This window comes from Leishmania donovani, chromosome 7, assembly GCF_000227135.1.
Source record: "Leishmania donovani BPK282A1 complete genome, chromosome 7".
In the NCBI taxonomy this organism is placed as follows: domain Eukaryota; phylum Euglenozoa; class Kinetoplastea; order Trypanosomatida; family Trypanosomatidae; genus Leishmania; species Leishmania donovani.
The window spans coordinates 183755-210925 of record NC_018234.1 but is presented as its reverse complement, the minus strand read 5'-3'; the positions used below and the strand labels follow the sequence as shown (position 1 = coordinate 210925).

Sequence of the window (27171 nt, the reverse complement as noted above, 5' to 3'; positions counted from 1 at the left end):
GCCCTGCATAGTGGCGCAAGCATGTGTTCAAACGACGGGAAAACTGCGCATATGCGTGAGGATGAGGTAGTGCCGGGTGGTGGCCCGGGGAGGCGATGGACCGAGTGAGACCATAGCGCCAGCGACAAGGGCAACGAAGGCCGTGCGAGGCTGCTGTGGGCGGCACGGAAGACAAGGAGCGCGCGAGAGTGAGAGCGTGAGAGAGACAGAAACACAGAGAGCGAGGTGGAAGGAAGAAGGCAAAGCCAGACCTTGCGGAAGCGTGGGTGGAGGTGTGCGGGTGGTGGTGGTGGTGGAAGGGTGGGGGTGGGCGGCCATCTATTTCGTTTCGATTTGTTTTGGCAGCCGCCTTTAACCCCCCTTCCCCTCTCCCTCTCCCACCTCTCTCTACCGATGTGTGTGTGTGTGTGCGTGTCTGCATCTGCTTCTCTTATCAGCTGAACGACTTGATTCTTTTTGGCCGTGACTTTTTTCTGCTTGGACGTGTGCGCGCACGTGCGTAACGGCGGCACGATGGTACTGTGCCGTCCTCGACTCTCCCTACTGCGCAGCTCTCTAGCCTTGTGTGTGTATGATGGTGTGCGCACGCAGCGATCGGTTTCTGCTTCCTTGTGCAACCTCTTCGTGTCCTCACCCCACCTTGGTACGCCGTCTGCGCTGAAGGGGGCTTCTGTGCTGCTGCTGAGCGTTCCTCACGCCCCGCCCTCTGCGCGTGCGTGAGTGTGCCTGCGTCCCGAGAGCGCCTCGGTGATCGCAGGCATGTCTGAGCGATCGTGTGGCCGCACGTGTGTGCGTAACGAGGCGGCGTTTTTTAAGCATGGCGAACCCCCCGCCTCGCGCACACATAAAAAGATTCAGGCGCGATGTGCAAGCCTATGTATGTATGTTGCGTGATGGGGGCTGCAGGGATGCAGTCCAGCGATGGCTCCTCCCACGTGTGCAAGGGGCGGCTGTTCGTTTTAGTACGCGCTTGGCGGTTCTGCACACGTATGCGTGAGACTTCGTTAGCGTCTGCGAGCGGGCGTGTTTGTTCTTTGGTAAGTGGGCCTATCGCCGGATGCCCCACCCACGCACCCAGCCCCTTCCTCCCGCACAGTCTGTGAGACCGGAGCGGGGCATGAGTGGTGATTACCGATTCGAAGAACGCGCAAGGGCGGGGTAAAGGAGCCCGAGGTGACAGGAGAAGGCGCGATGGGCAGCAACGCACACATTAGAGGCACATATATGCACGCATGTGCGCGCACACACACACGCACACACACACACATGCACACACACACACACATATGCACACATATGTACTCACAACTAGACACGCGTACAGACCACCACCTCCATGCACATGCTTATCCTCTCTACCTACCTCCCGCACATAAAACGGTGTTTGTATGCAGCTGTGCGTGTATGGATATGTGCACCGATGTCTACGCCTGTATACGTGTGTGTTGACGTTTGCGTCTCTTTCCCTCTGCGTGTCCGACTGCGTCGTGCCTTCTCCTATCCTTGCCCTCTCCCACCTTATCACCCCTGCACCGAGACGCAGGCGTGCCGGACTCTACCCCTCACCCCACCTCTCACTTCTCAGTCTCCCGCGACGCACGCCCACATTCACGTGAGCACGCCGCCCGCGCAGCCGTTTGGAAGGCGAGCGAGGCAAGCAGTGATAGCGCGATGGAGGGTCATGCGCATGGGAATGTGTGTGCGTCTCTGTGTGCTGCACCTCATCTCTATGACTTCGGTGCGTGTGCCGTGGGAGACACGCGGGCTTTGCCCGCTGAGAAGAAGCACCGGTGGATGCTTGTGTGCGCGTGTGCCTTTACTCGGCCACGCGCGGGTGCGCACCTCTGCATATTCGAGTACGCGTGCATTTATGCGTGCACTCAGACTGCTTCCTGAGTTTTGGTGCTCCTCGCGAGCCTGTGTCTCTCTCCGGGTAATCTCTGCTCCGTGCGTGTGGGGCCAACGTCTTTGTATGCGTGTTGGCGGCCTGAAGGACGCACCACATGATGCCCTGTGTCCTTCGTCCCGCAACTTGCCCGCTATCCAGCCCTTCGGTTCATCTCTCTCTGCACTTGTCTCCCTCTTGCCCGGTTTGAAACACTCCTTGCGTCCTCCCTTACCGTATAGGACATACCGCCGCATGTGCCTTGTGCGCTCACGCGTGCGGAAGCGCTAAGGGGGCGCATCCAACTCGGGTTCGGTCGAGAGGCGGTGGACAGTGGGGAGAGAGAAGGACGATGCAGCCAGCTTGAGACGATGCCCACAGGACGAGTTGAAGGGGCGGGCACACGCAAGCACAGCGAGATAGAGAGAGATTCTGCAGAGCAGCGGCTGCACACACATACACACGCGAAAAGAGCAGTGACACCTCTACACAGGCGTCCATGCAGACGCCCGTGCATGCATGTTTTGCACGTCAACAAGGCGCGCACGCATGCACACGCCGGCACCGACGCATCGAGAGCGCACGCACACACGCACACACGTACGGAGACCGCCTTTCGCAACTAACTGCGCCGCGTCACCTCCGCTAAGCAGAGGAGACGAGCGCACGCGAGCTTATAGCACAGTACAAAACGCCGCGATCCACGGGAGACGGGGGGCGAGAACGCCCTCCCTCTTCCCTCCCCCCTCCCCTTCCCCCCTGCTCCCTCACCCACCCCTTTCAATGCCCCCCCTCCCCCCATCCCCCGCACAGCAGCAAGCGCACGCGCAGCATGTTCATTTTTCTTTTTCGTTTGCTTCTAGCTGCTTGTGTGACACCCGTGTGCACGCGTGTGGTGCACGTCTGTATACGTGGGTGACCCCGTCGCAGCGACCACACGCGGCCCACGTCCCGCCCTCACCACCACCACCTCTTCTCCCTCTTGTGCTCTGCTCCCCAAAAGGTCTTACCTTTTTGTTTTGTTTATCGTCCAGGTCAGCTGATGAGACACACACACACACACGTACGCACACCCATCGATAGGTATACGCACAGGCGCAGGCGCACTGTTTTTTTTTTTTTTTGGTTTTGTGGCGGCTCGCATACATGCAGTGTGCCTGTGCCTGTGTTGCCCCCCTTCTTGTGTTTAACGCTCTCTCCTGCCTTCGCAGGAAACAACTTGCTTTCTACTCTCCTCTCTCACGCCCCCCTCTCTCTCGCTCTCACAATATTTCCACACTCCTCTTCCTCCTGCGCTCTCTCACACGTGTGTGCGTGTGTGCGTGCGCCTTGTATGAGTCAACCCTGTGCGCGTTGCATATTCGCATTCCTTCGCGTATGCGTGCATGCGCCTCCAAACAACACCATGCGTGTGGACGAACTCTGCGTTGCGTGCTGAACGTGTTCGTTCACACAAACCCATGTGCACGTGCGCGTGCTCTCTCGCTGTGCTCTCCCCCTTCACTCGCCTGCGCCCTCGCGTATTGATGCACGTGTTTTCTACGCGTGCAGGTCGTACGGGTCGTGCCGGTAAGACCGGCGACGCCTATTCCTTTGTTTCATCGGCTGATAACAGCAAGACCATTCGTGACCTGATCGACCTGCTGCTGCGCGCGAAGCAGGAGGTCTCGCCGGAGCTCTACGCTGTCTGCCAGTACGCGCGCAACGATGGCGGCCGCAGCGGACGTGGATACGGCGGACGCGGTTACGGCGGCCGTGGGTACGGTGGTGGTGGCGGCTACCGTGGCGGCCGTGGTTACGGTGGTGGTGGCTACCGCGGTGGCCGCGGCTACGGCGGCCCCGGCGGCCCCGGCGGTGCCCCTGGTGGCCCCCCGCGCAGCGAGAGCTTCACACCGTACTAGTGTGCGTGCGTGTGTGCGTGCGCACCTACGACCCTTATTGAGACTCTGATTGCCATCTCAGCGTGCTGTACGTCTGCCGACGCTCTCGCTGATGGCACGGCTCTGTGCTGGCGTCTGCGTTGATGTTGGTGCTTCGGTAAATTTGCTTATGTGTGCGGGAGAGGAAGGGAGGGGAAACGAAGATGAGGAGGAGGCCTGTGTGGCGGCGCGCGTGCAGCGCCTTGTGCCCCTCTCTCTGTGTACGTTGGACGCGCGCCTCGGGGAGGCTTTTTCCCCTCCCCCTTTCTTTCTTATAAGGAAAATGATTAATCCGTTAAAAGGCACGCGCACACATGTGCGACGCAGGCGCACTCACACGCACACACACACACATACACATAGAGGAAAGGCGACCATGACCTCCTTTCATGTGTGTATCTGGCTTATTTCAAGGATGCGTGCGTGCCTGCGTGCGTGCGTGATGTGCATGTGCGCGTGTGCGTTGCAACTTACTGTCTACTTTCGATTTTTTACTCTTGTCCAGTTGTCTTCTTTCTTCCTCTCATCTCTCTCAGTGTGCGCGTGTTTGATGCTCAGCAATGCTAATGGCGGCAGTGATGGCGATGAGTGGATGGATGGGTTTTGATCGGCGAGCATCGACATAGACTTTAAAATTGTGTGTGTGTGTGTGTGTGTGATTGTGTACGTGTATGTTCTCTGGGTAAAGAAGGAGCGACATGCGGAGAAGTAGGAACAGCGTAGCATGCCACACGCGCGCATGCCGCGCGCACAAGCACGCGCCGATCACATGGCCTGGCCTTTGACGCTGGCTTTGCGGTCGAGAGCCGTTGTTAAGATGCGTGGGAGGCCGGTGAGGGAAGTGGGGAAGAATGGTCGCAGCGATGGGATGTGCGCATGGCCAGCCACCGATGCTTCGCCGCTGCCTCTGTCATGAGACCCTCGATGGCGCACCGTTTGTGTGAGCACATGTGCCCCCTCGTCTCTCTTTCCCCCCTCCCCCCTCGACGGCCACAACCTTGTACTTCGGTGAGCTTGGAAGCTTCATCGGCAGCGACCACACCGCTGGCGCACCTTTTCATCGCTCTTCTTCTTTTCGCTCTTGCCGTTGCCCTCACACACACACACACACACACACGGTCGCATAGAGGGCGAGCCGTGCCCTTGCGAGGCCCATCCGCTCGCCTCTCATATTTCTTTCGCTCTATCCAGCTCTACCTTTCCGTCTGCATCGTACTGTCGCTCCCCTCCCCCTCCCCCTCCCCTGCCTCCCCTTCGCGTTTCTCCGATGCTATCGGGCATACCCGGTGTGGACCTGGCCCTGCTGACGCAGGTTACGCGGCACCTCGCGGAGCGCCGTCTGCATGTGTACCGCCCCGGCAGTCGCCGCTCTGCCGCCGCGCTGGTGTTGCGATTTGGCGATGACACGCAACGAACTCTCACTAAGGCACTGAGCACCTTCAGGGCCGCCACCGCGCGGCGCGGATATGCGGACCCCGACGCGACAGAGGCAAAGGTATCGGGTGCAGCGTCGTTGCCATGTGGCAGTGGGCGCACCTCGTCGCGCTTTTCCAGCGCAGCCGCCTCTGCCGCTTCTTCTTCGATCGCGCGTGACTCAGCAGACGGCGGCTGGACTGACCCGTTGGAGTTCTTTGAGTATCTGGCGCACCACCGCTGCCATCACCCGTATGCCGACTTCGTCGACGCCGGTGCCCCTTCCTCGTTGCAGCTGCTCTTCCTGAAGCGGACGAACAGGGAGGCGAGACGGTGGAGCGGGCAGATCGTCTTTCCAGGTGGACGCCGTGACCCGGACGACCACGACGACTTTGATACCGTCTGCCGAGAAACCTATGAGGAGATCGGCTTCCCGCTGCAGCACCATCGCGAGTTTATGTGCCTCGGGCGGTTGCAAGACTACCAGCTGCACAGTCGCATCGTCGGCAGCCGCGGCTTCGTGCAGGCACGCTTCGTGTTTCTGCACGTGGGCGACATCACGCCAACACTGCAGCTGGCGTCGCACGCGGTGGAGAGTGTGCGGTGGGTGCCGCTGCGGACGCTGACGGCAGCGCACGTGGAGCGCGGGCGTGTGGTGCACCCGCTCCGGAGCTTCGTGAACCCGCAGGACGCAGACACGCGACTGATGGTAGGGGAGGTGTTCCCAAACACCTACTTGTCCTTTCCAAGTCTTCTGCTACCTGGTGCACCGGCGCCGTCGTCCTCTTCTGCCACCGCGGGTGGCACTGAGGCGGGCGGGAAGGGGTGCAGTGAGGATGGCGGGACGCCGAGGACGCGGGAGGATGCCTCGCCAGCTTCCCCTGGGTCACCATCGTGGCGTGTGTGGGGTCTCACGCTGCGCACCGCGAATGAGTTGCTGTCGCTGGACAGCTGTCAAGCCTTTGACTGGCCCTTCGTCGAGTCAAACAGCCGCCTCCTGCAATATGGGGTGCTTTTTCCTATGCACGGCTACTACGAGCTCCTCTACCAGTTCTACTGGTGGCGCGCGTGGATGACGGCGAAGATGCGCTTGCGTACGCGTGAGGGATGCGTGGCGGGCCGAGGAGAAACGAACGCCGGTGACGAACAACACGCCAGCAGCACGCTCGGCAGCTCACGAAGCGGGTCGCGCTCGTCGGCGCCTCTGTCGCACCTCTCGAGGGAGCGGCAGCGGTGGCGGTGCGTGCTCTACGGCTCCTCCATGGAGCGCCGGTACGCGGTCCTCCCTGCGTCGGCGGGTGCGCTGCTCCGCGCTGCGCCTGCGACGCCCACCGCCGAGCACGTTGTGTGCTTTGCGGCGGCGCTGGGCCTCGTTGTGTGTGCGCTGTACACCGTGGCAGCAGCGATCGCGAGCGTTGGTGCCGCCGTCGGCGCTGCGCTCGGCGTGAAGGCGGACCTGGATGGCGAAGCACGGCGTCGCGCCTACTACGACGCGAACGCGCCGATTAGCGTGGTGCGTCATCGCCGTCCTGCTGCTGGTGCCAGTGCAGAGATGCGGTCTCTCGAGAATGCGACGGCACACGGCGATACTGTGATCTCTGCAGCGGATGCCGTCGCACCGAGTCGTGAGACGAGCGATTCTCGCTCTTGGTGGCTGCGGCAGCTGCGCGGCAGTCGCGTCCCGTGCTGGCGTGCGACCGCTGACGAGGCCGCGCTCTCTGCGGAGCTGCGCAGCACCACCGAAGTTCTTCATGGGGAGCCGCTGCTCCACAGCGACAGTGCTGTACCACAAGATACGAGGCGCCGGCTGCCAACCTCGACAGAGATGCCGGCCGTGAAGCAGCACCTAACAGGCAAGACTTCGGCGGCGATGCGCCCTACATCCTCTGACGCTGGTGAAGTCTTAGAGCCTATCACCGTGAGCCCTTCGCGAGTCACGCCGACCACTGACCATCTTACAACATCCTCTGCTATTTCAACCGTCTCAGTAGACGCCATCAGAGACTGCGGCAGCGCTGAGGACGCCTATGAGGTAGGGAAGGGGCGGGGTGACGTTGGGCCTGCCGTCACAGGTGTCGCTGTGCCGGCGGAGCACCTCGTTGCGGCTGCGATGCCGGCGGATGTGGCAGGGCTGAGGCACGAGGAGGAGCTGAAGGCGATCATGCGCCGCTACCGTCCCCAGTCCACCGCCAACCGATAGCGTGCTTGTCTCTCTGTGTATGCGTGTGTGTGTGTGTGACAGGCTTGGGGTTGAGCGTGCCCCTCTGCCGGGGATATGCCCCGTAGTGGAGACGGAGGAGGTGATAACCGCTGCCCCCTTCGCTTCGGACGCTGCTGCGGCGCCGTGCCACCAGACAGGCGTGGCCAACGGTGTGGGCGCAAAGACGCCGGCGACGAGGCGCTTCTGCAGCGAAAAAGGGGCTTGGGAGCGGCGAGTGGGAGGGTGCAAGCGTATGCGCGTGAGCGCGTCGGGGTTCCAGGCCCCCCTCTCATCCCTCCAGCGTACTCACACACACGGCTCTCTCTCTCTGTGTGCGGCTGTGTGGAGGGCGATGTACACCCTCTCCACCAAAAACAAAGAGAACACAATAAGCGAGGCAGTCCTTCCGTCTTCCGTCGGGAACGCCCCCCCCTCTCCTCCCCCCTTTCCTCACCTCTCCGCCTCCTGTGGCTGCCGATGCGGATGCGATACGCTCGAAACCCTTCCCTGCCTTCAACTCTCTCCCTTCCTTACTTACCTTCTATGCTCGCGAAATGGTGCATTAGCGTGTGGGGCCACCACCACCACCGTCATCGCCGCTATCACCCGGTGCCCTTACCTTTCTTCCCGTCACTCGCTCAGCGCCTCCCTCCCCCTTCCCTCCACATTGCCCATCGTCTCTGTCTGTCTGTCGGTGGTGGTTGTGCGCGTCGCCGGATGTCGGACGTCACTCGCTGCTTAACGCCCCTTCCTTCCTTCCTTCCTTCCTTCCCCCTCTTCCCCCTCTTCCCCCCTCTCCTGCTTTCTGCTCCTCCTCCTCCTCATTCTCTGTCTTTTTATTGAAACCCATCCGCTCACTTACCACCCACTACCCACATCCACATCCATCCACCACCCAGTGGGGGAGAGGGGGGGGGAGACTACGCCAGAGACGGCCGCCGCACCGGCGCACGGAAGGGACGTAGTTTCTTTGGTCTGTTTTCATCTCTCCTGTGGAGTGGCGCCGTTGACTTGGGCAGATTCATCGCCCCGCTCGCGCCCGCCATCTCTCTCTCTCCCCTCTCTGCGCGTGCGCGTGCGTCTGTTGATGCGGAGAGGTGGGCATCCCCATTACCATTATGAGCGTCTTTTACGTGGCGGCGAGCTACGCCGTCTTCTTCTACTTCGGTGAGCTTCTCATGCGCCTCGTTGTGGTGCAGCCACTGAGCGACGCCAGCGCGGTGCGGTGGTGCTTCGCCAGCACCTTTGCGCTGTCGGTGTCGCTCTTCAGCGCGGTCCTCGTAGACATGGCAGAGGCGTCGCTGCTCCCATCTGCGGCCGCTTCCTCGACTGCGGCTGCTGAGGGCGGTGCGAGCGGCATCGCTGGAGCGGGTGGCAAGTGGGCGTCGTGGCTGTCGATGACGTCACTGCTGTTCCATCCGCTCATGCGGGTTAGCGCGCGGTCTTTTACGTGGCTGCTGCTGCTCTTGCTGAGCACGGTGCTAGTCGCCTGCCCCGCCGTCTTTGTCATCTCGCTTCTGCGCCACTTAGTTGTCCGTGGCAGTGGCCGCCGGACCGCTGGCAAGCGGTTCTGCAGCTCGCGGAGGTCATCGCGAAGCGCGAGTGGCTTTTGGGGTTCCGGTGCGAGTCACTTGTACAGCAGCCGCTTTAGCAGCCGGCCACGCTCCGAGTTGAGCTCGCTTTTCCGGCACGACTGCGAGGACACAACGCGCTCGCGTGGGCTCTGTGGTCGGCTGCGCTGGGTGCTGGTGTGCTTGCTGGTGGTGGCCGCTCTCGTCTGCGCCGGCGTGTGGACGGCGCGCGTGATGGCGCTGGATGTGCACGCGGTGCGACACACCTCTATCGCGACCGTGCGGCGAGTGTACACGCAACTGCAGACCCGCACGACCATGCTGAACGTGCCACGGGAGATCGAACACAAGAGCACTTCCGGTGCTGGCGGTGACACGGCAACCCGATCGTCGGCGCAGGAGGCCGGTCAGATGAGAAGCGTTGCAGAGGGCGTCCTTGAGGCCGCCGCTGACCGTGTCGCCGAACTCCTTGTCGACGCGAAGGTGGAGGTGCCTGGTGGTGGCGGTGATGCCGATGGACAGGCGCAGTTGCCACAACAGCCGCGGCGACCATTCCCTGTCGCTGAAGCCGTGCACGCGATGCCGTCCGCTGCGGCGGACTTGCACGCGCTTGTGTGCGCCATAACCTCGCGCGTCGCGACCGTTGGTGTGGCGATGATCGGCCTCTTGTCCGGCTACGCCGCCGTCACCTCCCCATGTTTGTTCTTGGCGCCCTACACGTACTGGCGCGGACGCGAGGAGGACCTGCGGAAGGCACAACAAAACTTCAACAAGAAGCTATGCTACGTGCTAAACAGCTACGGTGCAGCGCAGCGCCAGATCGCCGCCCTGCAGTACAGCGTGCTGCATGAAGAGTGGCCCTCACCGGCCTTTGCTGCCGGCTCACCAAGCCCGCACCGCGGGCACTCGTCGTCTCGGCCAAAGCAGAGCCCGGCTCTCTACCGCGCAGGCGCTGGCTTTGACCCGGCGAACCCCTACCACGCCCCGTATCCGGGTTTTGACGGCAGCGGCGGCATCAGCGACTCCCCCGCACAGGGGAGACTTTTGGGTGGCAGCGACTTACGGCAGTCTACCGGCCTCGGCAATCAGTCAGCGCCGTCGCACGCGCCACAGCGCCAGACGCAGAACCAAAGCCCCAGCGGCGCGGTGGGATGGCTTCAGCACAAACTCTCTAACGCCGCCCACGCGGTCGCTGGCGGCGCCTCACCTGGCGGTCGTCTCTATCCCAAGAGCCCCACCTCAGCCGTCAGCAACCCTACCCTCTCCCGCCAGCGGGCCATCGCGCGCATCAGCACACTGCGCAGCGAGTCGGCGGCGTCACGCTTCCTCAGTCTGTCGATGTACCTGCAGCTGCACGAGGTGGAGGGCATGCTTCGTGAAGCGCAGCGCGGGGCGACTTGGGTGGGCCGATGGTACGCCGGCCTCGGGGTGGCCATGGCGCTCTACTCGGCCGTGAAGATCAGCCTGACAGTGGCGAGTCTGTGGCTGTTCAAGGCCTCTACGCAGGACCCCGTCACGCAGGCGGTGACGCTGCTTGAGAACACATTCATCTTGCGTCGACGCAACGCCGAGGGCGCCGTGTCCTTCTCCGTGACTGCCGTAGAGGTCAGCACTCACGTCGTTCTTGCGCTGGCGCTCGTGGTGAACGGGTGGATGTTGTTGAACTCGATCCGCGGCGTGCTCTTGGCTCTCTTCCACGTGACGATGTCTTTCAGCGGGTCTGCCATCTGCCGGCCCGAGACGATTTCCGTCGGTCTCTCGATGATGATCGGGGTATACTTCATTGGACAGCTGGTCATGCTGCGCTCGTCCCTTCCAGGAACCGTGGCAAACACGCCCGGCGGGGCGCCGCCGCCTGACGGCACCGCCGCACCCAACGTGCTCCTCGCCGTGCTGGGCTCTCTGCCATACTACTACTACCAGCGGCTAAGTGACTGGTGCTTTTTGGTCGGCTGCGGCGGCGCCGTCGTCGTGCGCAGCGTTGTGCTGCGTGATACGCTGTTGTCTGTTGTGTACACTTCCAGCGGTGGTGAGGAGCAACATGTGGTGGGCTGAGCAGCGGAAGGTCGATGATGGCCGCAGGCGAATGCGGCGCACTTGATGGCTGTTGTGCCGGCTGCTTCATGCACCGGGAGAAAGAGCTGCAGCCACACCTCCCCCTCCTCCCTCTTCGCGCTGTCTGTGTCTTTCTCGTATTGTTTGCCGTCTCACCGCGCTGGATCGGAGTGATCGTCGCGCGTCTCCTCGTGCTCGGTGCGGGGCGTGAGCACGTCATGGTGTGCCCACCATTTCATCTCTCTTTCTTCGGTCTTTTCCTGTTCGCGCACGGAGGCGAATGCTGATCATCCGCATTATCGCTCGTCGTGAACCAAGTCGTAAAACACGAACGCTTGGCGGCGGCACGTCATGTCGGTGTACTCTCTCTATATCTCTCGCTCTCGCTCTCGCTCGGCCCTCCTCCCCTGTGAGCGGGTCAGTTTGGTCGTGCATGGCGGTGCTGACATCCGCGATGAATCACGCGCTCATCTGCATAGCTGTGTTCTCCCAACGCCATGACGTCTCCTGCCACAATGCACGGAATGAGCGTGCGATGTCTCGCGGCGGTGCTATCGCTCACCCGTCCATATATGCAGTCACCTCACCATCATCAGTGTCCGTGCGCGCGTTTCATCAGTGAGGCGCCGTCGTTCTCTGGCCACTTCCCGTGCACCCTGCTCTCTCGCTCTTTACTTTTCACACCCCTCCTCGTCCTCCTGGTGGCCACGTGCCCTTCAACACCTTCGGTTTTCGACCACTGCGGACACCCCCCGCCCGCCCGCCCTCTCTCTGGCTGCGTTGAATTTCGGCCTGCGCACCGACAGTGAGCTTGCGCGTCTCTCGTAGGCCGTCTCTTTCCTTCCCTCCTCCCCCGGTTTTCCATGGCCCCCACACCATGACGTCGCCCATCCCGCGCAAGAACGGTCACTGGGGCCACCTAGCCGCCGGCGCGGTGCCGACGGCTGTGCAGAAGGCCTTGATGCAAGAGCGCGGCTCTTTGGCTTCCGCAAGCATGGGGATGGCGGCGGCGCGGCGATCTGCGACGAGCTCTGTGCTGTGCCCCACCACTTCTGACGACGCAGACGACCACAATGGCGGGTCCCTCACGTCCACGTCTCAGGTGCACCGGCGCTCGTCACGGTCTCTAAACCATCAACATTCCGCACTGCAGCAGCAGCCCGCACACGTGCCGTCAGACAAGAACAGTACCACCGGGGACATGCGGCGAGAGTGGAAGTTTGCTCTGCAGTTTGTGCATCAGGCAGGCCAGCTCCTCATCCAGTGCTCCCCGCAGTGGGAGTACGAGTTCATCGACCTGGACAGGACGGCGGTCGGGCTCGCGCAGCGCGAGAGGCTACCGACGCAAGCTGAATTGTCGCCGATGTTCGCAGTGCTTTCCTACACGGATCGAGCGGCGGTGGTGCAGTCGCCGCCGCAGCCTGTCACCGCGGCAGGGGGCTCACCAGGCGCCGGCGTCTCGTTGCGTCAGCCAAGCATGAGTAGAGGCAGCCTCAGCGCGAGCCCTGCCACAGCGAACATCGGCTACCAGCACGCAGAGCAGCACTCTTTCACGAGCTCGAGCGACGTCGGCAAGCGGGCAGAGACGGCGCCAACAGTCGCGGACGACCGCGTCGACGGGGACGCGTGGTGGGTGGAGAAGTCGAAGGCGGTGGAGCTCTTCTACTGCCTCCCCGCTCCCGGCATGGACCTCAAGGGGTTCTGCAAGCATTGCGTGCAGTTTGTCTTGCGTGACCCCCACGTCGCGAGCATCGACGGCGACACGCGGCTGGCGCGGCTGCACATTGGCGACAAGCTTCGCTGCACCTACCAGCTGGGCGGCCGCCACCGCTCCTTTCAGCTGCGCTACACCCTGCACGATCGCTCCGAGTTGCAGGAGAGCCACGTGTACGCCATCGGCACCATTGTCGGGCAGCGCGGCTACTTGCTACGCGCGCGGTGCACGGACGCCGAGGAGTTGGAGGGGTACGTGCGGAAGGTTCTTCTACCGGTGTACGCGTCGCCGGGACGGGTACAGTTCGGTGTCGACATTACCTATCACAACGTTGGCCCGACGACGCCGCTCAGCGAGCAGCAGGAGGCTTTCGGCCAGCTGCAGTACGTCGACCACAAGGCAGCCATCGTCTTTGTCACTCCGTTGTACCCGATGCGGGTGCTGCCCGACTACTCACCGGCGAAGACGGTCGGCGTGGGATCCATCACCTGCCTCACCCTGAAGCTCAGCGTGTACGAGCGGCTGCTGGACGACATTGCCGCGGCGGAGATTACTGGGGTCGCCAAGTACAAGGTCAGCCCCATCATTGTGTGCGTCGAAGTCGAAGAGGTGTCGCGCATGGGATACCCGAAGGTGATGTCGACCGAGCAGTACAGCGAGCTCAAGGCGGCCCGCGTCGCGGAGGTGTTCCCGGATGCGAAAATGGTGGGCCTTCCATCAAACTTGTTCATGGGCAGCCGCACAGGGCGCTTGCGTACCATGACGTTTACCTACGAGCCCCTCGGCTGCGTCGTCAAGTCGCTCATCGCCTCAACCCTCGTCGGCAACCTGGGTGTGACGGCACTCTACATCGCGAAGCTCAGCGGTGGTGTCTTCGATGCCCACCTCTACGTGTTTCAGCAGCTTGTGCATGGGATGGAGTACCTGCCGCAGAACAACTTCGAGAAGAGCGCGCGTGTCAGTCGCTACCGTGCACGAAACATTCGCCTCATGGAGGAGGACGTCATACACGCATACAGCGACGACAAGCAGCTCGGCGACGCGGTCCCGCAGCCGGTGCAGTGCGCCACACCAGGCTCGCCGTCGTCGCTGTCGGCCGCCGCTGCCACGCCGCACCCGACGATGCTCGCCGCCAGGGATCCTCGCATCGTGGCCGCGACGCGCGAGCGTCACCTTCACTTTCTGTCGCTCGGCAATGACGGCCGCGTCGAAGGCGGCGTCGAAGCGGTGGTGTCGCCAGAGGAAGGTGGCATTGCGCCTACTCGTCGCTCCGTGTCTGCCGCCAACATCAACGAAGGCGGCCTGCACGCGCACGGCGGACACCGCGGGGGATCCGAGGCGGACGGCGCAAGCGCCTTCGGCACTGAAGCCGCCCGAACATCACTGATTTCGGCCTCCCTGTTCACGGCGTCGCTGACCAGCGACGCGCTTGTGACGGCTACGCTACCGGCGTCGGCGCTCGCCTCCGCCGATAAGGCTTTCAGCGCACCAGGCGGCGGCATGCGTGACACGCTGCATGCCGATTTCTCTTCGTCCGCGAACAGCAGCTCCCGCATCAGCGTGACCAACATCTCCCACCTGCGGGAGAGCGGCTCGGCCAGCCTGGCGGGCGACCACAGCGACGCCGACGACGCCATGAGCGGGTTTATGGAGGACGGTCACGACGCCTTTGCGTGTAGCCACGAGGAGGCGTATGCCTGTACGGCTCCGCTTGACGCCGCTCCTCTCGCATCCGCCTCTGTGGGCCCATCTGCGGCGTCGCTTGCCGGTAGCCATCCGCCCGCCTCCGTCGCCTCCGAGAGTGGTGACGGCATCGAGGCGCGTACGGCGATTTATCGTCGGAGAGGCAGTGGCAGCATACTCGTGGCAAGCTACATCTCCAGCGCCGCGGCAGACGCTGGCGCCGGAGAGGTGCTGAAAACCCAGGTCGTCTGCTCCGCCTCAGCTCTGCCCACTAGCGAACTGCCCGACATCAGCGGCGACGGCGACGCGGTGGGTCGCAGCCCGGATGCAGCAGCGAGGCTGGGTACTACTACGTGCCCTTCTGTGGTCGACAACGATGACACGGCCGCTGCCGAGCAGCTGAAGCAGCGGCAGCTCTACGAGCAGCTGGTTGGCAAGGGCGACCCTGCCGTTCAGCAGGCCCTGCGCGAGGCAGAGGGCGGCACCCTCTATGGTCCCTCTCTTCGCGATGTCTACGCCCGCTGCTGTGAGGCGCAGCAGTGCCGCCCGAACAGCTACTTGATGCGCAAGCTCCCGGTGCAGCCGGAGTTCACATACTCCGTCGAGGAGATCGACCTCAGCGCCAACTACGTCGGCCACAATGGCTTTGTCGCCGTACTGCACCTCCTTGAGCACCTGCCTCGTCTCCGCGTCGTGTACTTCAACAACATGTCCCTGGATAACACGGACGCGGAGAGCCTTTGCTACGCGCTAGCCACGAACCACACGGTGCGTGAGGTGCACCTGGAGAACAACCCCGGCATCTCTCTGCCTTCCATGCGGCACTTCACCGCCCTCCTGCGCGTGAACAGGCGCGTTGGAGTCCTGATGTTGGCAGGGACGCGCCTGAGCCCGACGCTGATCGCGAAGCTGCAAGAGGAGGCGAGCCAGCGGCGGGATTGACCCATGCTAGGCTCGCGTCAGGTGTGCATTCAGGTTGTGGGCACTGTTGTACAAGGGAGAGGGGTGCCACCTGCAGGGCGTCGGTTTCCGTGTGTGTGTCCTTCTTTCTGACGCTCTCTCTCTCTAGCTAGCTGGACGCCCACCACCGCCACCACCGCTTTCTCGAACGCCTTCGCCTTCTCAGCCTCCCTCCATCCTTGGCGCGTTACTGTTGCCGCACATGTGCGAGGCACTGACGATGGCGGCGACTGCGGATGCAGAGAGAGCTGGAGTAAGGAAGGCGAAGGCGTGCGTGCCTGCTCACGCACGCTCATACATGTGATGTACCATAACCGGGTGACAGCTTCCTTTCGCCTGTCTACTTGTCTGCGCGTGCGCGCGCGCGTGCGTGCATACGCTTGCTGATGTCACTGTCGCGGCATACGCACGTATTGCATGCACGCGTTGGGGGGGGGGAGGGAGTTTTGGGGTGTGGGTGGCCTCGTACTCTCACTCCTTCTTTTTCCTTGTGTGCCCCACCCCTCGTCTTCCCGTAGCCTCTTTTCATCTTGCATGTATGTTAGACGCTATCACTCTCCTTTCTCTCTTATGTGACAGAACCGCATCATCATCGTTGTCGTCGTCGTGGCGATCTCGTGTATGTGAGGGCTTCTACATGCGCAACGGCAGCAGAAGGAGGCGCACGGTGATCGAAGAATGAAGCAGCCGCACACGCTGCGTGCACTTGCCCGGGCCGTGCGGAGAGGGGCAAGGGGAATGGGGGGGGGCTGCGAGATATGTGTGGGATGCACTGATGTGCGTCTCTGATTTGCCTGCGTCTTCTATCCCTTCCCCCTCTCTCTCGGTGCCCCTGGCCAACTCTTGTCTCAGAGGCATGCACTGGTACGCACTCTCTGTCTCGCAGCGATATCCTTCGTGAAGTTCGCGAGGCTTGCGTGCGCCTCTCCCGCAACTTAGCTTGCCCTTGTGCGCCGAGGATGGAAGTGTGTGTGTGTGTGTGTGTGTGTGTGTTTGTGCGGGGGGAGGGGGCGGCGGTCTCTGCGGAGTGGCAAGACCGCCACCCTTCTCAAACGGCGCATCTCAGCGAATGCAAGCTTGAGGGAAGGGGTGTGCCGGTACCCCTCCCCACTCTTCCTCCATCTCCAACGCTCACAGGATGGACTGCAGTGCACTGCACTTTCTCTCTCTCGGCTCACGTACTCTCTTTCTCGCCTGTGGCACTCTTGCGCTTCTTGAGCGCACATCGCTATGCTCACGCACATGATCCGCAGTTCTCCCATCACAGCAGCAGTGACCACGCGCACGCACAGACACGCAGACGCAAGATCGGCCGACTGAGGAGGGCACACACGCGAGGAAAAGCTAAATAAGAAGGCGTGGGTAGAAACGCGCGCACATCACTCATCATCACCGGCACGCCCGCCCCGCCACACCCCTTCCCCCTTCACTCTCGGCCGCACCGGCGATCGCTTCTTCATTCTCCAGTATTCGCGTGCGCCTCATGTATCCAGAGAGACGGCCCTATGCGACAACCATGCCGCATAGCGGGTACCGAGCGAAGCCGTTCGTCCCGCAGCCGCCGAAGGATGCACTGATGATGCTGCGCTCCCACATCGGCTACGATGACCTGCAGAGTGGTGGCAGCGATCAACCAGTCTCGTTTCTGCGCTCGGCGGCAGGGCGCACTTACCTCGCGGACGGCAGCTCTGCATTGTCGTCGACGCAGTTGACCGCAGCGCAGAAGCTGTTGCCTCTCACCGGTCGGAGCTCGCAGGCGGCGCTGGACGCGGCGCGGCTGGAGCCCCCGATCGAGCACGCGTCTGTGATGTACCATGGCTGTCAGCAGGCCGTCTTGAACGCGGAGTTACGGGAGAAGGTGGAGGCGCACTGCAAACACTGGTCCGCCCGCGTGGAGGAGCTCCAGGCACTCTTGTCTGATCTCCCGACGGAGAGCGCGCTGCACAACACGCGCGCAGTGGAGAACCTGCACTCGTACCTTGGCGCCTACAGGTGCACTGAGGACATGCTAGTCACGCCTTCTGAGGTGGCGGAGCAGCACGCGCTGCGCACGCCGGTGCCGGAGATAGACGTCATGTCTCAGATGCCGGCGATCCCGATGGACACGATGCGGCGCGCGCTGGACGACCTGCTGCGATCGCCGTACCTGCTGGCGCCGCTGGACACGCACCTGGCGCATCTGAGCTTGCTAGACAAGCTCGGGCAACTGTCGTGGTCGGGCGAGGGCGAGGTGACGGTGCCTCCTTCGAAGAAGCCGCGGGGGCAGCGAGCGGCAGCTCGCAAGGATTGCACGGTAAACGAATCGGAAGAGACGGGAGTGGTGCTGCAGGCCGAGGAAGCGGCCGCGGAGGAGGACATCTACCCCTCTCGCGCAGCTGTTGCTATGCACGAGCGCCTGCACTACAACCCTGGCGACTACGCGCAGCGCGAGCTGAAGAAGTCCGAGGAGGCTCTCCGTGAGTTGCAGGACCGCGTGCAGACCGCCAAGCGTCAGAAGGAGGAGGCTATCGACGCGGCTGACCCACTCACCGCCCTGCGCAACCTGCACGCGCAGGTTGACTTCTCGAACGATCTCCTGCTGCTGTACAGGGCCCGCATGGCGCTCGTCTCACTGCACTCAGACGACACCCGCGACTTTCGCCGTGATGTGGTGGATCTGATCGACGACAGCCATCAGTCAGTGCAGGCGGTGCATAGGTATGCCAGGGAGGCGCTGCCCAGCGTGCAACACGACGTCCGTGCCCTGACAGAGGTCGTTCGGCAGACGCAGCAGCAGCTGATCGCCATGCAGGCGACGGAGGCTGCAGCCGACGCGGACATGCGGTCCCACCTGTGCGACATGGACAAGGCCGCCCGTGTGCTGTGGGAGGAGGTAGGCGCACTGCTCGAGAAGATCGCTGAAAATGCACGCGAGCGCGGCCACTACGCACAGAAATGTATGTCGTTGCGTGAACAGCGTGCCAAGGAGGCGGCGGCGGTGCATGCACAGCTGCAGGCGCAGTCGGCCCACTGCGAGCGCCTGTGCCGCTGCGAGGAGGTGCTGACGCGATGGAATCAGGCTGGTGACTTGTTCGGCAAGTATGTGGACGCGTGCGTGCCGAAGCTGCTGAAACACCTCGCGGCGGTCGAGGAGAGCGACGCTGACCTCGCCCAACGTGAAGCAGAGGAGTACGTGGGCTACTACGAGCAATTTGTGTACGCGGCTGAGGAGGCCAGAGCGAAGCGATGCACGCAGGCGGACCGCATGCGGCTCTTGCAGCGCAGCACTCTGCTGAACCAAGAGCGCGCGAGTGACACGATGGACCCCGACGCCGCTGCGCACGCTCAGCGCCTGGATGACGTCTCACGCGAGCTGGACGAGGTGCAGCTGTACCTGAAGTACGTCTCCGACATGGAGGCAGACCGAAAAGCCGAGGTGGACCCGGTGTTGAGGGGCGTCCTGGCACGGCAAACGCAGGCCCAGCTGATCACGACCGGCGAGGAGGGCGAGGCCGAGAAGCCGCTCCCCACGCCGGGCATGCTGGAGGATGCGCCTGCTGCATCTGCAGCCGATGCCAAGCCGTCCCCGGCCTCGCCCTCGACGGCCTCTGAGGCCACGAAGAGCACTGCTGCCGCTCCGGCAACGGCAGCAGGTGACGGCGCTGTCGTCGCAGCCACCACCACCACCGCCACCACCGCTCCACCTTCTCTCTCGGTCACGGTCGCTCACCCCTTCGTCACTGCCCGCCTGATCGGTCTGGCGCACGAGAGCGACTACCTCTCTCAGCAAGGGCAGTTGCTGGGGCAAGAGATGCAGGCAGTGGAGACGAAGTGGACGGGGCTGCGCCACAGTCGCGAGGAGCTGCAAGCCATGGAGGAAAAGTATAAGAACGGCGACGACATCCGTGCGCTGCTCGGTGTGGACAAGCCGTAGATGTGTAGTTGGTGAGGGATAGAGGCAGCAGCGGCAGCATCCTCCCAACGTTTCTTCTTATCTGCTGCGCCGCTGCCTCCAGACGAGCATGTACATTAGTTTCGCTTGCTTCACTTCCTTTTCTATTCTTCTCGCTTCCAAACCTCTTTGCCCGCGCGTCTCCACGCACGAGTGGGTGTGGGCCACTAGCTGATGAAGGTGGTGGTGGTGGTGAGACGGCCTAGACACGCCGTTGCTGCCCCCCTCCTTCCCGTTTTGTGGTCTCTCAATGTATATTTAAGTCTATGTGTATGCCGTTCGTTGGGCAATAGTGCGCACGGATGCGATCTAAGGATGTACATAGAGCGTCGGGGTCCATGTACTCGCTGTCGAGAAGCCCTGCCTTTCGTTGTATCGTTCCCGTCTTCCTCTCGTGCTGGCTCCCTTGTGTACGTGTGATCGATCGATGCTCATTGGACTACGACGCCGAACCAGGCATCGACACTGGGACGCCCACGTACACTCCGAGGCACCCGCTCTCACGGGCCCACGTGCCAGCGCGGGTGCGTCGCTCGCCTGCCCATTTCAGCGGACACCCTCTGTCTCTCCATCTTCGTTATCCTTTCGCTTCATGATGTCGCTGCCATTGGGCTTCACCTCATGTTCAGTGCATCCGTCTGCGCCGACCCTCTTGCTCTCTGCTCATGCGCGCACACGCACCTGCGCCTAGCCATACACGCGCGAACCCCGCACACCAAGGTTTTGCAGGGAGGGAGAAGCCGAGTAAGGCGACCCCTCCCTTTCCTTCTTGGCGGCGCTTCAGATCTCTGACGGGGCGCGCTGTTGGTGAGCTGCCCTGTGCCAGCCGCCACACAGAGACGATACGTGCCCTGCGGGCTCGCTCGCACCGGCTCCGCAGCTGCTATAGCGGCTGCTGTGCTGGTGCAGATGTGTATCGTCATCCTCGACCTTCTTCCATGTCTCCTTACATCATCTTTTCCCCAACTTCTCTCCCCGCTTCCTTCCTGTTCGCCTCTCCCTCTCTCCGCAAGGTCTAGTACACCTATAAGATTTCTGACACGTGCCAGAGCACGCAGCCCCCCCCCCCTTGTCCGTCCTCTCTGCCTCTCCGAGTTGGCGCGTTTTTGGCGTATGAAAAGCGGGTAGCTGCTTGCGTCGGCACCCTTGAGGCTCATTCTTTCCTCTTCAACCCCTCCAGCTGTGAAGCGCACCTCTCGATCAAGCCCCCCTCCTCCTCTTCCCCACAACCCGCCGCGAGATGGAGTACGAGCAGGTGGAGTACGGCCGCCGCGTCGTGACGGAGGCGATCATTTCACAAGACATCAACGACTACTACGATGTTCTCTCCCCGCAGGTGCTCCTGGTCACGCACTTTCCTTACCCGTCTGCCAGTGTCGACAGCAACATGCAGGCCGTGCATCGATGGGTGCAGATGTCGGAGCGGCAGCACATCGCCGCTGTAGACGCCGCTTCTGCCGCCGCTGCCGCTGCGGCTGCTAGCTCTGCCGCAGCGGGCGGCAGAGGGAGCGTCAATATCAACACGGGAAACCAGCTCAGCGCTGCTGCCGCTGCTCCGGCCCCCACCGCTGGCGCGTGTAGCGCTAGGAGCCAGAAGCGGCGTGCACGCGAGCTGTTGCAGCGTCAAGAGCAGTGGCGGATCACCCAACAGCAGCGGTACGACTCATTCCGAAAGCTTCGCGAGCTCCATCATAGCTGCGTCGCTGACGAGGGCGACGGGGACAACGACGTAGGCGGCACTGGAAGCACAGACGGGGCTGCCAGGGATGGCAAAGAGGATGCGGCCGCCGCTAGTGAGCAGTGTGCTGCCGATGGACGCGGTGCGCCGGCTGCACCGCAGCCACAGCGACAACAAACCAGGACAGACAAGCAGCGTCTAGGACAAACCTTTGCCAAGGCGACCTCAGCACGCGATCACGCCTCCAACGGCGGCGGAAGCGCCGCTGCCGCGGCGGCCGCACGTGCTGCCGACGGCGTGCACTGGTTCCAGCAGCAGCAAGTGCGGGTGCAGTTGCAGCCGCCAGAGCAGCACACAAGGTCGAGCACTTTCCTGTCCTCTGATGTGTCCGCGGTATCTGCTGCTGCTGCCGCTGCCGCCGCCACCGCAGCGCAGAAGCGGCCTGCGTCCCGCGGCAACCCGATCGCGTATGAGGACGCCGTCACTATAACAGAAGGCAAGCTGCTCGTCTCTTACCGCTTCTTCCAGCTGTTGCACTGGATCGTCTCCTCAGACGGCAAGACGGCGCCCCCGGCCCACATCGCCCCCATCGAGGTCGACCTCCAGCTGCGCAAGGACATTCTACAGGAGGCGGAGGTGTTAGCGCCGCCACCGGCCCCGACAACGGTGCAAGAGGCGTACAGTCAGCTGGGCCAGCAGTTCACAGAGCGCAACCAGCCGCTTAGTTGCGTGCGCACTGTCTGGGGCACTGACCACCTCCTCTTCGAGGACAAGATCTTCTTCGACGACGGCCTCATCGTCACAATCCACCGCCGCATGCTGACAGTGCCAGAGGTGCTCACCCGCGCGGCGCCGGCCGCATCGTCGTCCCCGAAGACACTGCGCGAGCTGCCGCCAGCGCCGCTGTCGTCGCCGCAGACGCGGCTGTCCGAGAAGGGCAGTGCCGCATCTCTTCCGACGGGAAAGGGAGGCCTGACACGTAAGCGTGAGCAGCACCTCTCGGCAGCGCGCTCCGAGCAGGTGTACCACGCCGTCGAGGCGTTTTACGGGATGACGGCCACTCGCGTCGACGCGTGCAGTAACGCATGGGCACTCCTGGACTTCTCCTTCGTCAAGGCGACGGAGCCGTCGATGCTGCTGCGGCTGACGCCCGTCTCGGGGCACGTGCACGTCAACCGACTACCTCGCGCCGCCGCTGATCCCCGGCTCTCCCAGGGCATCTTCCTCAACCAAGAGAACGACCCCACCAAACCCCAACAGTCGGGCTCGAGCCGCACGCTCATCAAGGCACGCAACAAGTATGGAGAGGAGGAGGCGTACGAGTTCCAGACCCAACGGCACTGCTTCTCCTTCTACGAGGACGGCTCCGGCCGCGGCGCCGGGGGCGGTGATGCAGGCGCTCCACAGCGCAACGGGAACAGAGCCTTGGGAGGCGACGGCGGCGCGGGTGCGGCGCGGTATGATGCGTCGTGCGTTCGGGTTTCGGGCTGCCACATGCAGGCAAAGATGGATCAGCTTGTGCCGGTGCTGCGCCGCCTTGTTGTGAACTGCCTGCTCACACTGCACACACTGGACCTCAGCCAGAACAACATATCGTCCCTGCCAGACCTAAGCTTGCTGCCGCTGCAGAGCCTGAGGCTGCACGGCAACGCCATCGCTGACTGGCGCGTTGTCGAGGCAAGGATAGCACCGCTGCCGTACCTCGGCGTCCTCACCCTGCACGGCAACCCGATCGCGGAGGACACGGAGATAGAAGCCGTAGCCGGTAACAGCAGCAAGACGGCCGCGCGGGATGCGCACTGCGCGGGCACCGTCGGCAAAGCCGCCAAGGGGAGCCGAGCAGACGGCGACTCGAATTACTGGAAGCGACTGCTGGCGCTGCTGTTGCGTAGCCCGGATCGCGTGGCGCCGCTGCGGCAGGTCGACTTCGTGACCCTCACAGGGCAAGACTACAACATGGCGGGCGCGTACGAGATGTTCACGAGGGGTCAGACGGGCCTGTTGGCCAAGGCGCGGTCGATGATGGGCAGCCGTACGCAGACAAAGCCGGCAGGCGCGACGACTTCGTCGTCGTCGAAGAGCGCGCATGTCGTGGCGTGGCGTGGGTGAGATGCCCAACGATGCCAGGGGTATGCGCGACCGCTGGTGGGGCGTGTGTGGGCCGTGACGGGTGCGCTGTGCACCTTCTGTTCTGTTCCCTCACCCCTGCACGTGGCACCATCACCACCACCCTTCCGTCACAACGCGACTTGCACCCGCCGCTATTTCTCTATCTTCTGGTGTGCGCACGCGTGCATGCATGGTGGCGTATATGCACTGAGCAGTCGGTGCTTCTCGGCTGCTTTCACTTTTCTATTTTGCTCGCTCGCGATCCTTCCCTTTACGCGGGCGTGTGCGCGTCACGCCGCCCCTCGTCCACTTCTTGTCCAGTGCACATGTACGTACAAACCTTTCTGTTTTTCGTTTTCGAGCCGACATTCACAGGCAGACAGAGAAGGAGAGAGCTGACGGGGCGTGGCGTTGGTGTTGGATCCACGCGGGCGTGCTGCGTGCTGCCTTAACATGGTCTCGCTTCATCCGCCGTCGATCCTCAACTTTCTCGGCTTTCTCTGCGGTGTCTTGCTCGCCCTTCCCTTTGGTGTGTGCGCTCACTCGACACGGTGGCGGTGGCTTAGGATGACGGACGTGCTGGATGAGTGGGCACAGAGAGATGCCCACCGACACACCGCCAATCACCTGCGCTGCCTACCACGCATGGCACACACAAACACACACGAACACCCTCTTATGTTATGACTGTCTTCTCTCGGGGTGGGAGCGGGAAGGAGGGAGGCGGCGGCCTTCACCTGTCCGTCTAGTCCTTTCTCATGTCGTGTCGCCCCTCTTTTTTGTTCTTGCCTTCTCCGTCATGTACACCCCACCACGATCACCACCGCCGGAAAAAAGAGGTAGCACCGACACAGACGTGCCGCTAAAGCGAGTAGGCGTACGCGCCTGCCGGCCGGAGGCACGCGGGCATTCGCAGGGGACAGCCGCGCATGTATGCACGGCGCGGAGGGTGTCTGCGCAATTTAGAGGAGGACAGGTTGGGTGTAGTGGAGAGACGAGCTCGTGGGGATGATGCAGGCGCGAGTGCGCAACTCGCTGCGAGCGGCGAGGCAGGGGTGCTCGCAAAGGACCGTCGCGCTCTCCGCTCCGTCAGCGCGACGGTCATGCTTGATCACCTCCATCGCCCCCCTTTCTCTTTCTCTCACACGTGCGCTTTCCAGTTCATTATCAACCCTCCTTTCCTACGTGAGTATCCGTGCGCCAACTCGCGCACTCCTTGTGCCTTCGCCACATCTGCGTGCATACGCATGCACGGGCGCGTGCCAGCACTGTCTCCTTTCCCATCTTCGCCTTCCTCAACGTCTTTTCCGCACACGACTGCACACGCGCCGCCATCCATGACAGCGCGCACACACGCACAGACACGCACAGTTCTCTCGCTCTCCTGAGTCGCTCATCCACACATCCCCCAGCATTCCGGTAGAGTATCAATCCGCCGCGCATCGCAGCGCGCACACTGCATGTCCGCCTTGTCCACCAGCGTTGTGGCCTCGCCAGAGGCTTACACCAAGGCGCTGCTCCACTGCTACAAGTACCCGGCGCAGCCGGTCATGGGCATGCTCGTCGGCAAGCGGCTGAGCGACGACGCTGGCGCGGCGGCGCAGAGCAGCGGCAGTCCCAGCAGCCCACACACGAGCTGCGGCGCCGCCAGCGGCACCTCTTCGAGCACCTGCTACGTGTCCGACGCTGTACCGCTCTTCCACACGCTGCCCATGACGGCGCCGCACCCAATGCTGGAGGTCGCCTACGCGCATGTGCAGTACGCCGCCAAGACGACGGGGCAGTCACTGCTCGGCGTGTACATCGCGAACGAACGCCTCACGGACAACGGCGTGTCTCCGCTGACGAAGAAGATGCTGGATGCGCTGCAGGCCCGCTTGCCGACGAGCACGAGGCTACTCGTCTGGTTCGTGAGTAACGAGTGCCTCACCTCGCCCCCGACAGGACTGGCGATCACGTCTCTGACGGCGGATCGCTGCTCGTGCAACAAGACGATCTCGTTGCCGTCGCAAGCCTCCGCGGATGAGCGGATGACGTTTGGGCGCTGGAACTCCGACACGCTTGCACCGGAGGCGACAGTGTCGGCGGAGAGCGTCATGGAGAGCGTATCGAACGCGCTAGACGCCTTCGCGCACTACCGCATCGCCGACCTGGAGGATCACCTCGAGGACCCTTCCATCACCTACCTGGAGCAGCCCCTGATGGCGCTCATGACGCGCAAGTAAAATGCAGCGCACAAGTGCCATGGTCTGCCTTTGTTTCCCTGCACCTCTTCGTTCTCGACAACCATTTTCGACACCGATACAGCACAGGCGTGAGCTTCGGTGTGAGGACGATCACGGAAACGTAGGGGTGGGAGCGGGGCGGATGAAGCCGGCGCCGGCGCCGGCGGCTTGATGACTATGGGTGATGGCAGTAATGTAGCGCGCCGAAGGCAGTGGCTGTTCTCGGCGTAGCTGCTACGGTGCGAGTCGTGCCAGCAGCCGAAGGAGATGCTTCGGTGGCGCAATGCCGCTTATGTCCTTCTCCTTCCGTGTGCTGTTCCGCGTATCGGCGGCGCTGGACTGTGGAAAACAAACAGGGGGGAGGAAAAGGAGGAGGGGCGTCGCGGGTGTCCGCCTAGCCGTGAAGGCGTCGACACAACACAAGAGAAGAGGCGACTGCACAGCCTTGGGCGGGTGGCGGAGAAGCGGCGCCCCCCTCCTTCCTCCGCTGACACCCGTGGACATACAAAGAAAAAAAAAAACAGCGGGGCGAGTGAATGTAGCAAGACAAATCAGTAAGAGCAGGAGGGAGGGGGCGGCAGTCGGCGGCGCGTGGAGCGGATGCGTCGGATGTGTGGGTTGTGTATTGCGTTGCCGATGTGTTTACGCCGCACCCCCCTCCTCTCCTCTCCCGTTGTCTACTGCCGGCTGTTGTGTCGATGGTGCTGCGCGCCTTATGCTTCTATATCTATCATTCTATCGTGATGTTGTTGGGTGTTGTGTGCCCATGATGGTGTTCTACTTCCCGTGCAGTGTTAACGGTGCGTGCAGCTAAAGTGTTTGGCGGACTTAACGACTGACAGCCAACAGAGGCACTGACGCGAAGCGAAGCATCGCTGGCGCTTCGAATACTGCGAGAGTGACGTGGCAGCTGAGGAAGGAGGGAAAGAGAGCCACGCGCGATGAGAGAGACGACTGTGCGTCGTCGTGCACGTTTTCAGGAGACGAAGCGGATAGGGAGGAGGAGCAGCAGCCACAGCGCGCACACGGTCCCCAGATGCACGTGCAGCCGCGCGCTCTTCTTCCGCACAAATGCTTAACTCACAACGCCGCCATTTCATGCGCACTCATTGAGAAGCGGTGCGTAGCCGTCCTGCAGGGCCTTCCTCCACATTCTCCGTGTGCCGCTCGCGCGCGATACGTTGCCCCTCCTCCTCGTATTACCCCCCCCCCCCCCCCACTTCAAGACGAGGATGACGTGTATGCTGCATGAATGCCCGAAGCTCAGCGGTTCGCGTGCTCGATCTACCACCTCTCTTTCTTCTCTCGCCCGCTTGTCGCTTCTCCATCTCTCTCTCCCCCTCCACCCACCCACCCACACACGCACACACGTCTCGCTCTCTGTGCGTGTGTGCATCGATGGCCCTCCGGTCCACGGTAGTCGTACAACCCTCACCTGACTTTCACCTCTTTCATTGGCCTGTCTATCTCTTCCGCATCTTTGTTGTTGTCTTGGCTATTGTTGTTGCTGTTGGTGTGTGCGTGTGGGTGCGTGGGAGATCGTCGTCGTCTCTGTCGTTGCTCTCTCGCAGCGTCACGAGCACGCACACACGCTCATCTAACCATCCCATCGCTCGCTCGCTTTCTCTCTGTCTGTGCCCGTCTATATGCATCACCTCCTCCTTTCCTTTCTGTCTTTGCCTTCTTTTTTTTTTTCGAGACCGCTGCTGTTGCTGTTCTCCGTCTACGTCTCCAACGTCACGTTCGCGGCATCCACGTACATGCGGGAGGGAGAGCAGATCACAGCCGAACAGACGTTGATACATGCATAGACAGAAGCCTCCCTTTC

The 27171-nt window shown here is 62.5% G+C and overlaps 6 protein-coding genes across 6 annotated transcripts; all 6 read left to right on the top strand.

Annotated features, from left to right (window-relative positions):
• Nucleotides 1-5071: 5071 nt before the first annotated feature.
• On the top strand, nucleotides 5072-7417 carry LDBPK_070500 (hypothetical protein, conserved; the record flags this gene model as incomplete). Its single annotated transcript, XM_003858443.1, has 1 exon — nucleotides 5072-7417. One exon carries the CDS (start codon nucleotides 5072-5074, stop codon nucleotides 7415-7417), a length of 2346 nt encoding a protein of 781 aa, XP_003858491.1.
• A 1118-nt stretch (nucleotides 7418-8535) lies between these two features.
• On the top strand, nucleotides 8536-11043 carry LDBPK_070490 (hypothetical protein, conserved; the record flags this gene model as incomplete). Its single annotated transcript, XM_003858442.1, has 1 exon — nucleotides 8536-11043. One exon carries the CDS (start codon nucleotides 8536-8538, stop codon nucleotides 11041-11043), a length of 2508 nt encoding a protein of 835 aa, XP_003858490.1.
• Nucleotides 11044-12244: 1201 nt separating this feature from the next.
• On the top strand, nucleotides 12245-15382 carry LDBPK_070480 (hypothetical protein, conserved; the record flags this gene model as incomplete). Its single annotated transcript, XM_003858441.1, has 1 exon — nucleotides 12245-15382. One exon carries the CDS (start codon nucleotides 12245-12247, stop codon nucleotides 15380-15382), a length of 3138 nt encoding a protein of 1045 aa, XP_003858489.1.
• A 1501-nt stretch (nucleotides 15383-16883) lies between these two features.
• Nucleotides 16884-19313, top strand: LDBPK_070470 (hypothetical protein, conserved; the record flags this gene model as incomplete). The annotated part of the gene is made up of 1 exon (XM_003858440.1): nucleotides 16884-19313. The coding sequence occupies one exon, from the start codon at nucleotides 16884-16886 to the stop codon at nucleotides 19311-19313; it is 2430 nt and encodes an 809-aa protein (XP_003858488.1).
• A 1258-nt stretch (nucleotides 19314-20571) lies between these two features.
• Nucleotides 20572-23118, top strand: LDBPK_070460 (hypothetical protein, conserved; the record flags this gene model as incomplete). Its single annotated transcript, XM_003858439.1, has 1 exon — nucleotides 20572-23118. One exon carries the CDS (start codon nucleotides 20572-20574, stop codon nucleotides 23116-23118), a length of 2547 nt encoding a protein of 848 aa, XP_003858487.1.
• Nucleotides 23119-24578: 1460 nt separating this feature from the next.
• On the top strand, nucleotides 24579-25343 carry LDBPK_070450 (hypothetical protein, conserved; the record flags this gene model as incomplete). Its single annotated transcript, XM_003858438.1, has 1 exon — nucleotides 24579-25343. The coding sequence occupies one exon, from the start codon at nucleotides 24579-24581 to the stop codon at nucleotides 25341-25343; it is 765 nt and encodes a 254-aa protein (XP_003858486.1).
• Nucleotides 25344-27171: the final 1828 nt, after the last annotated feature.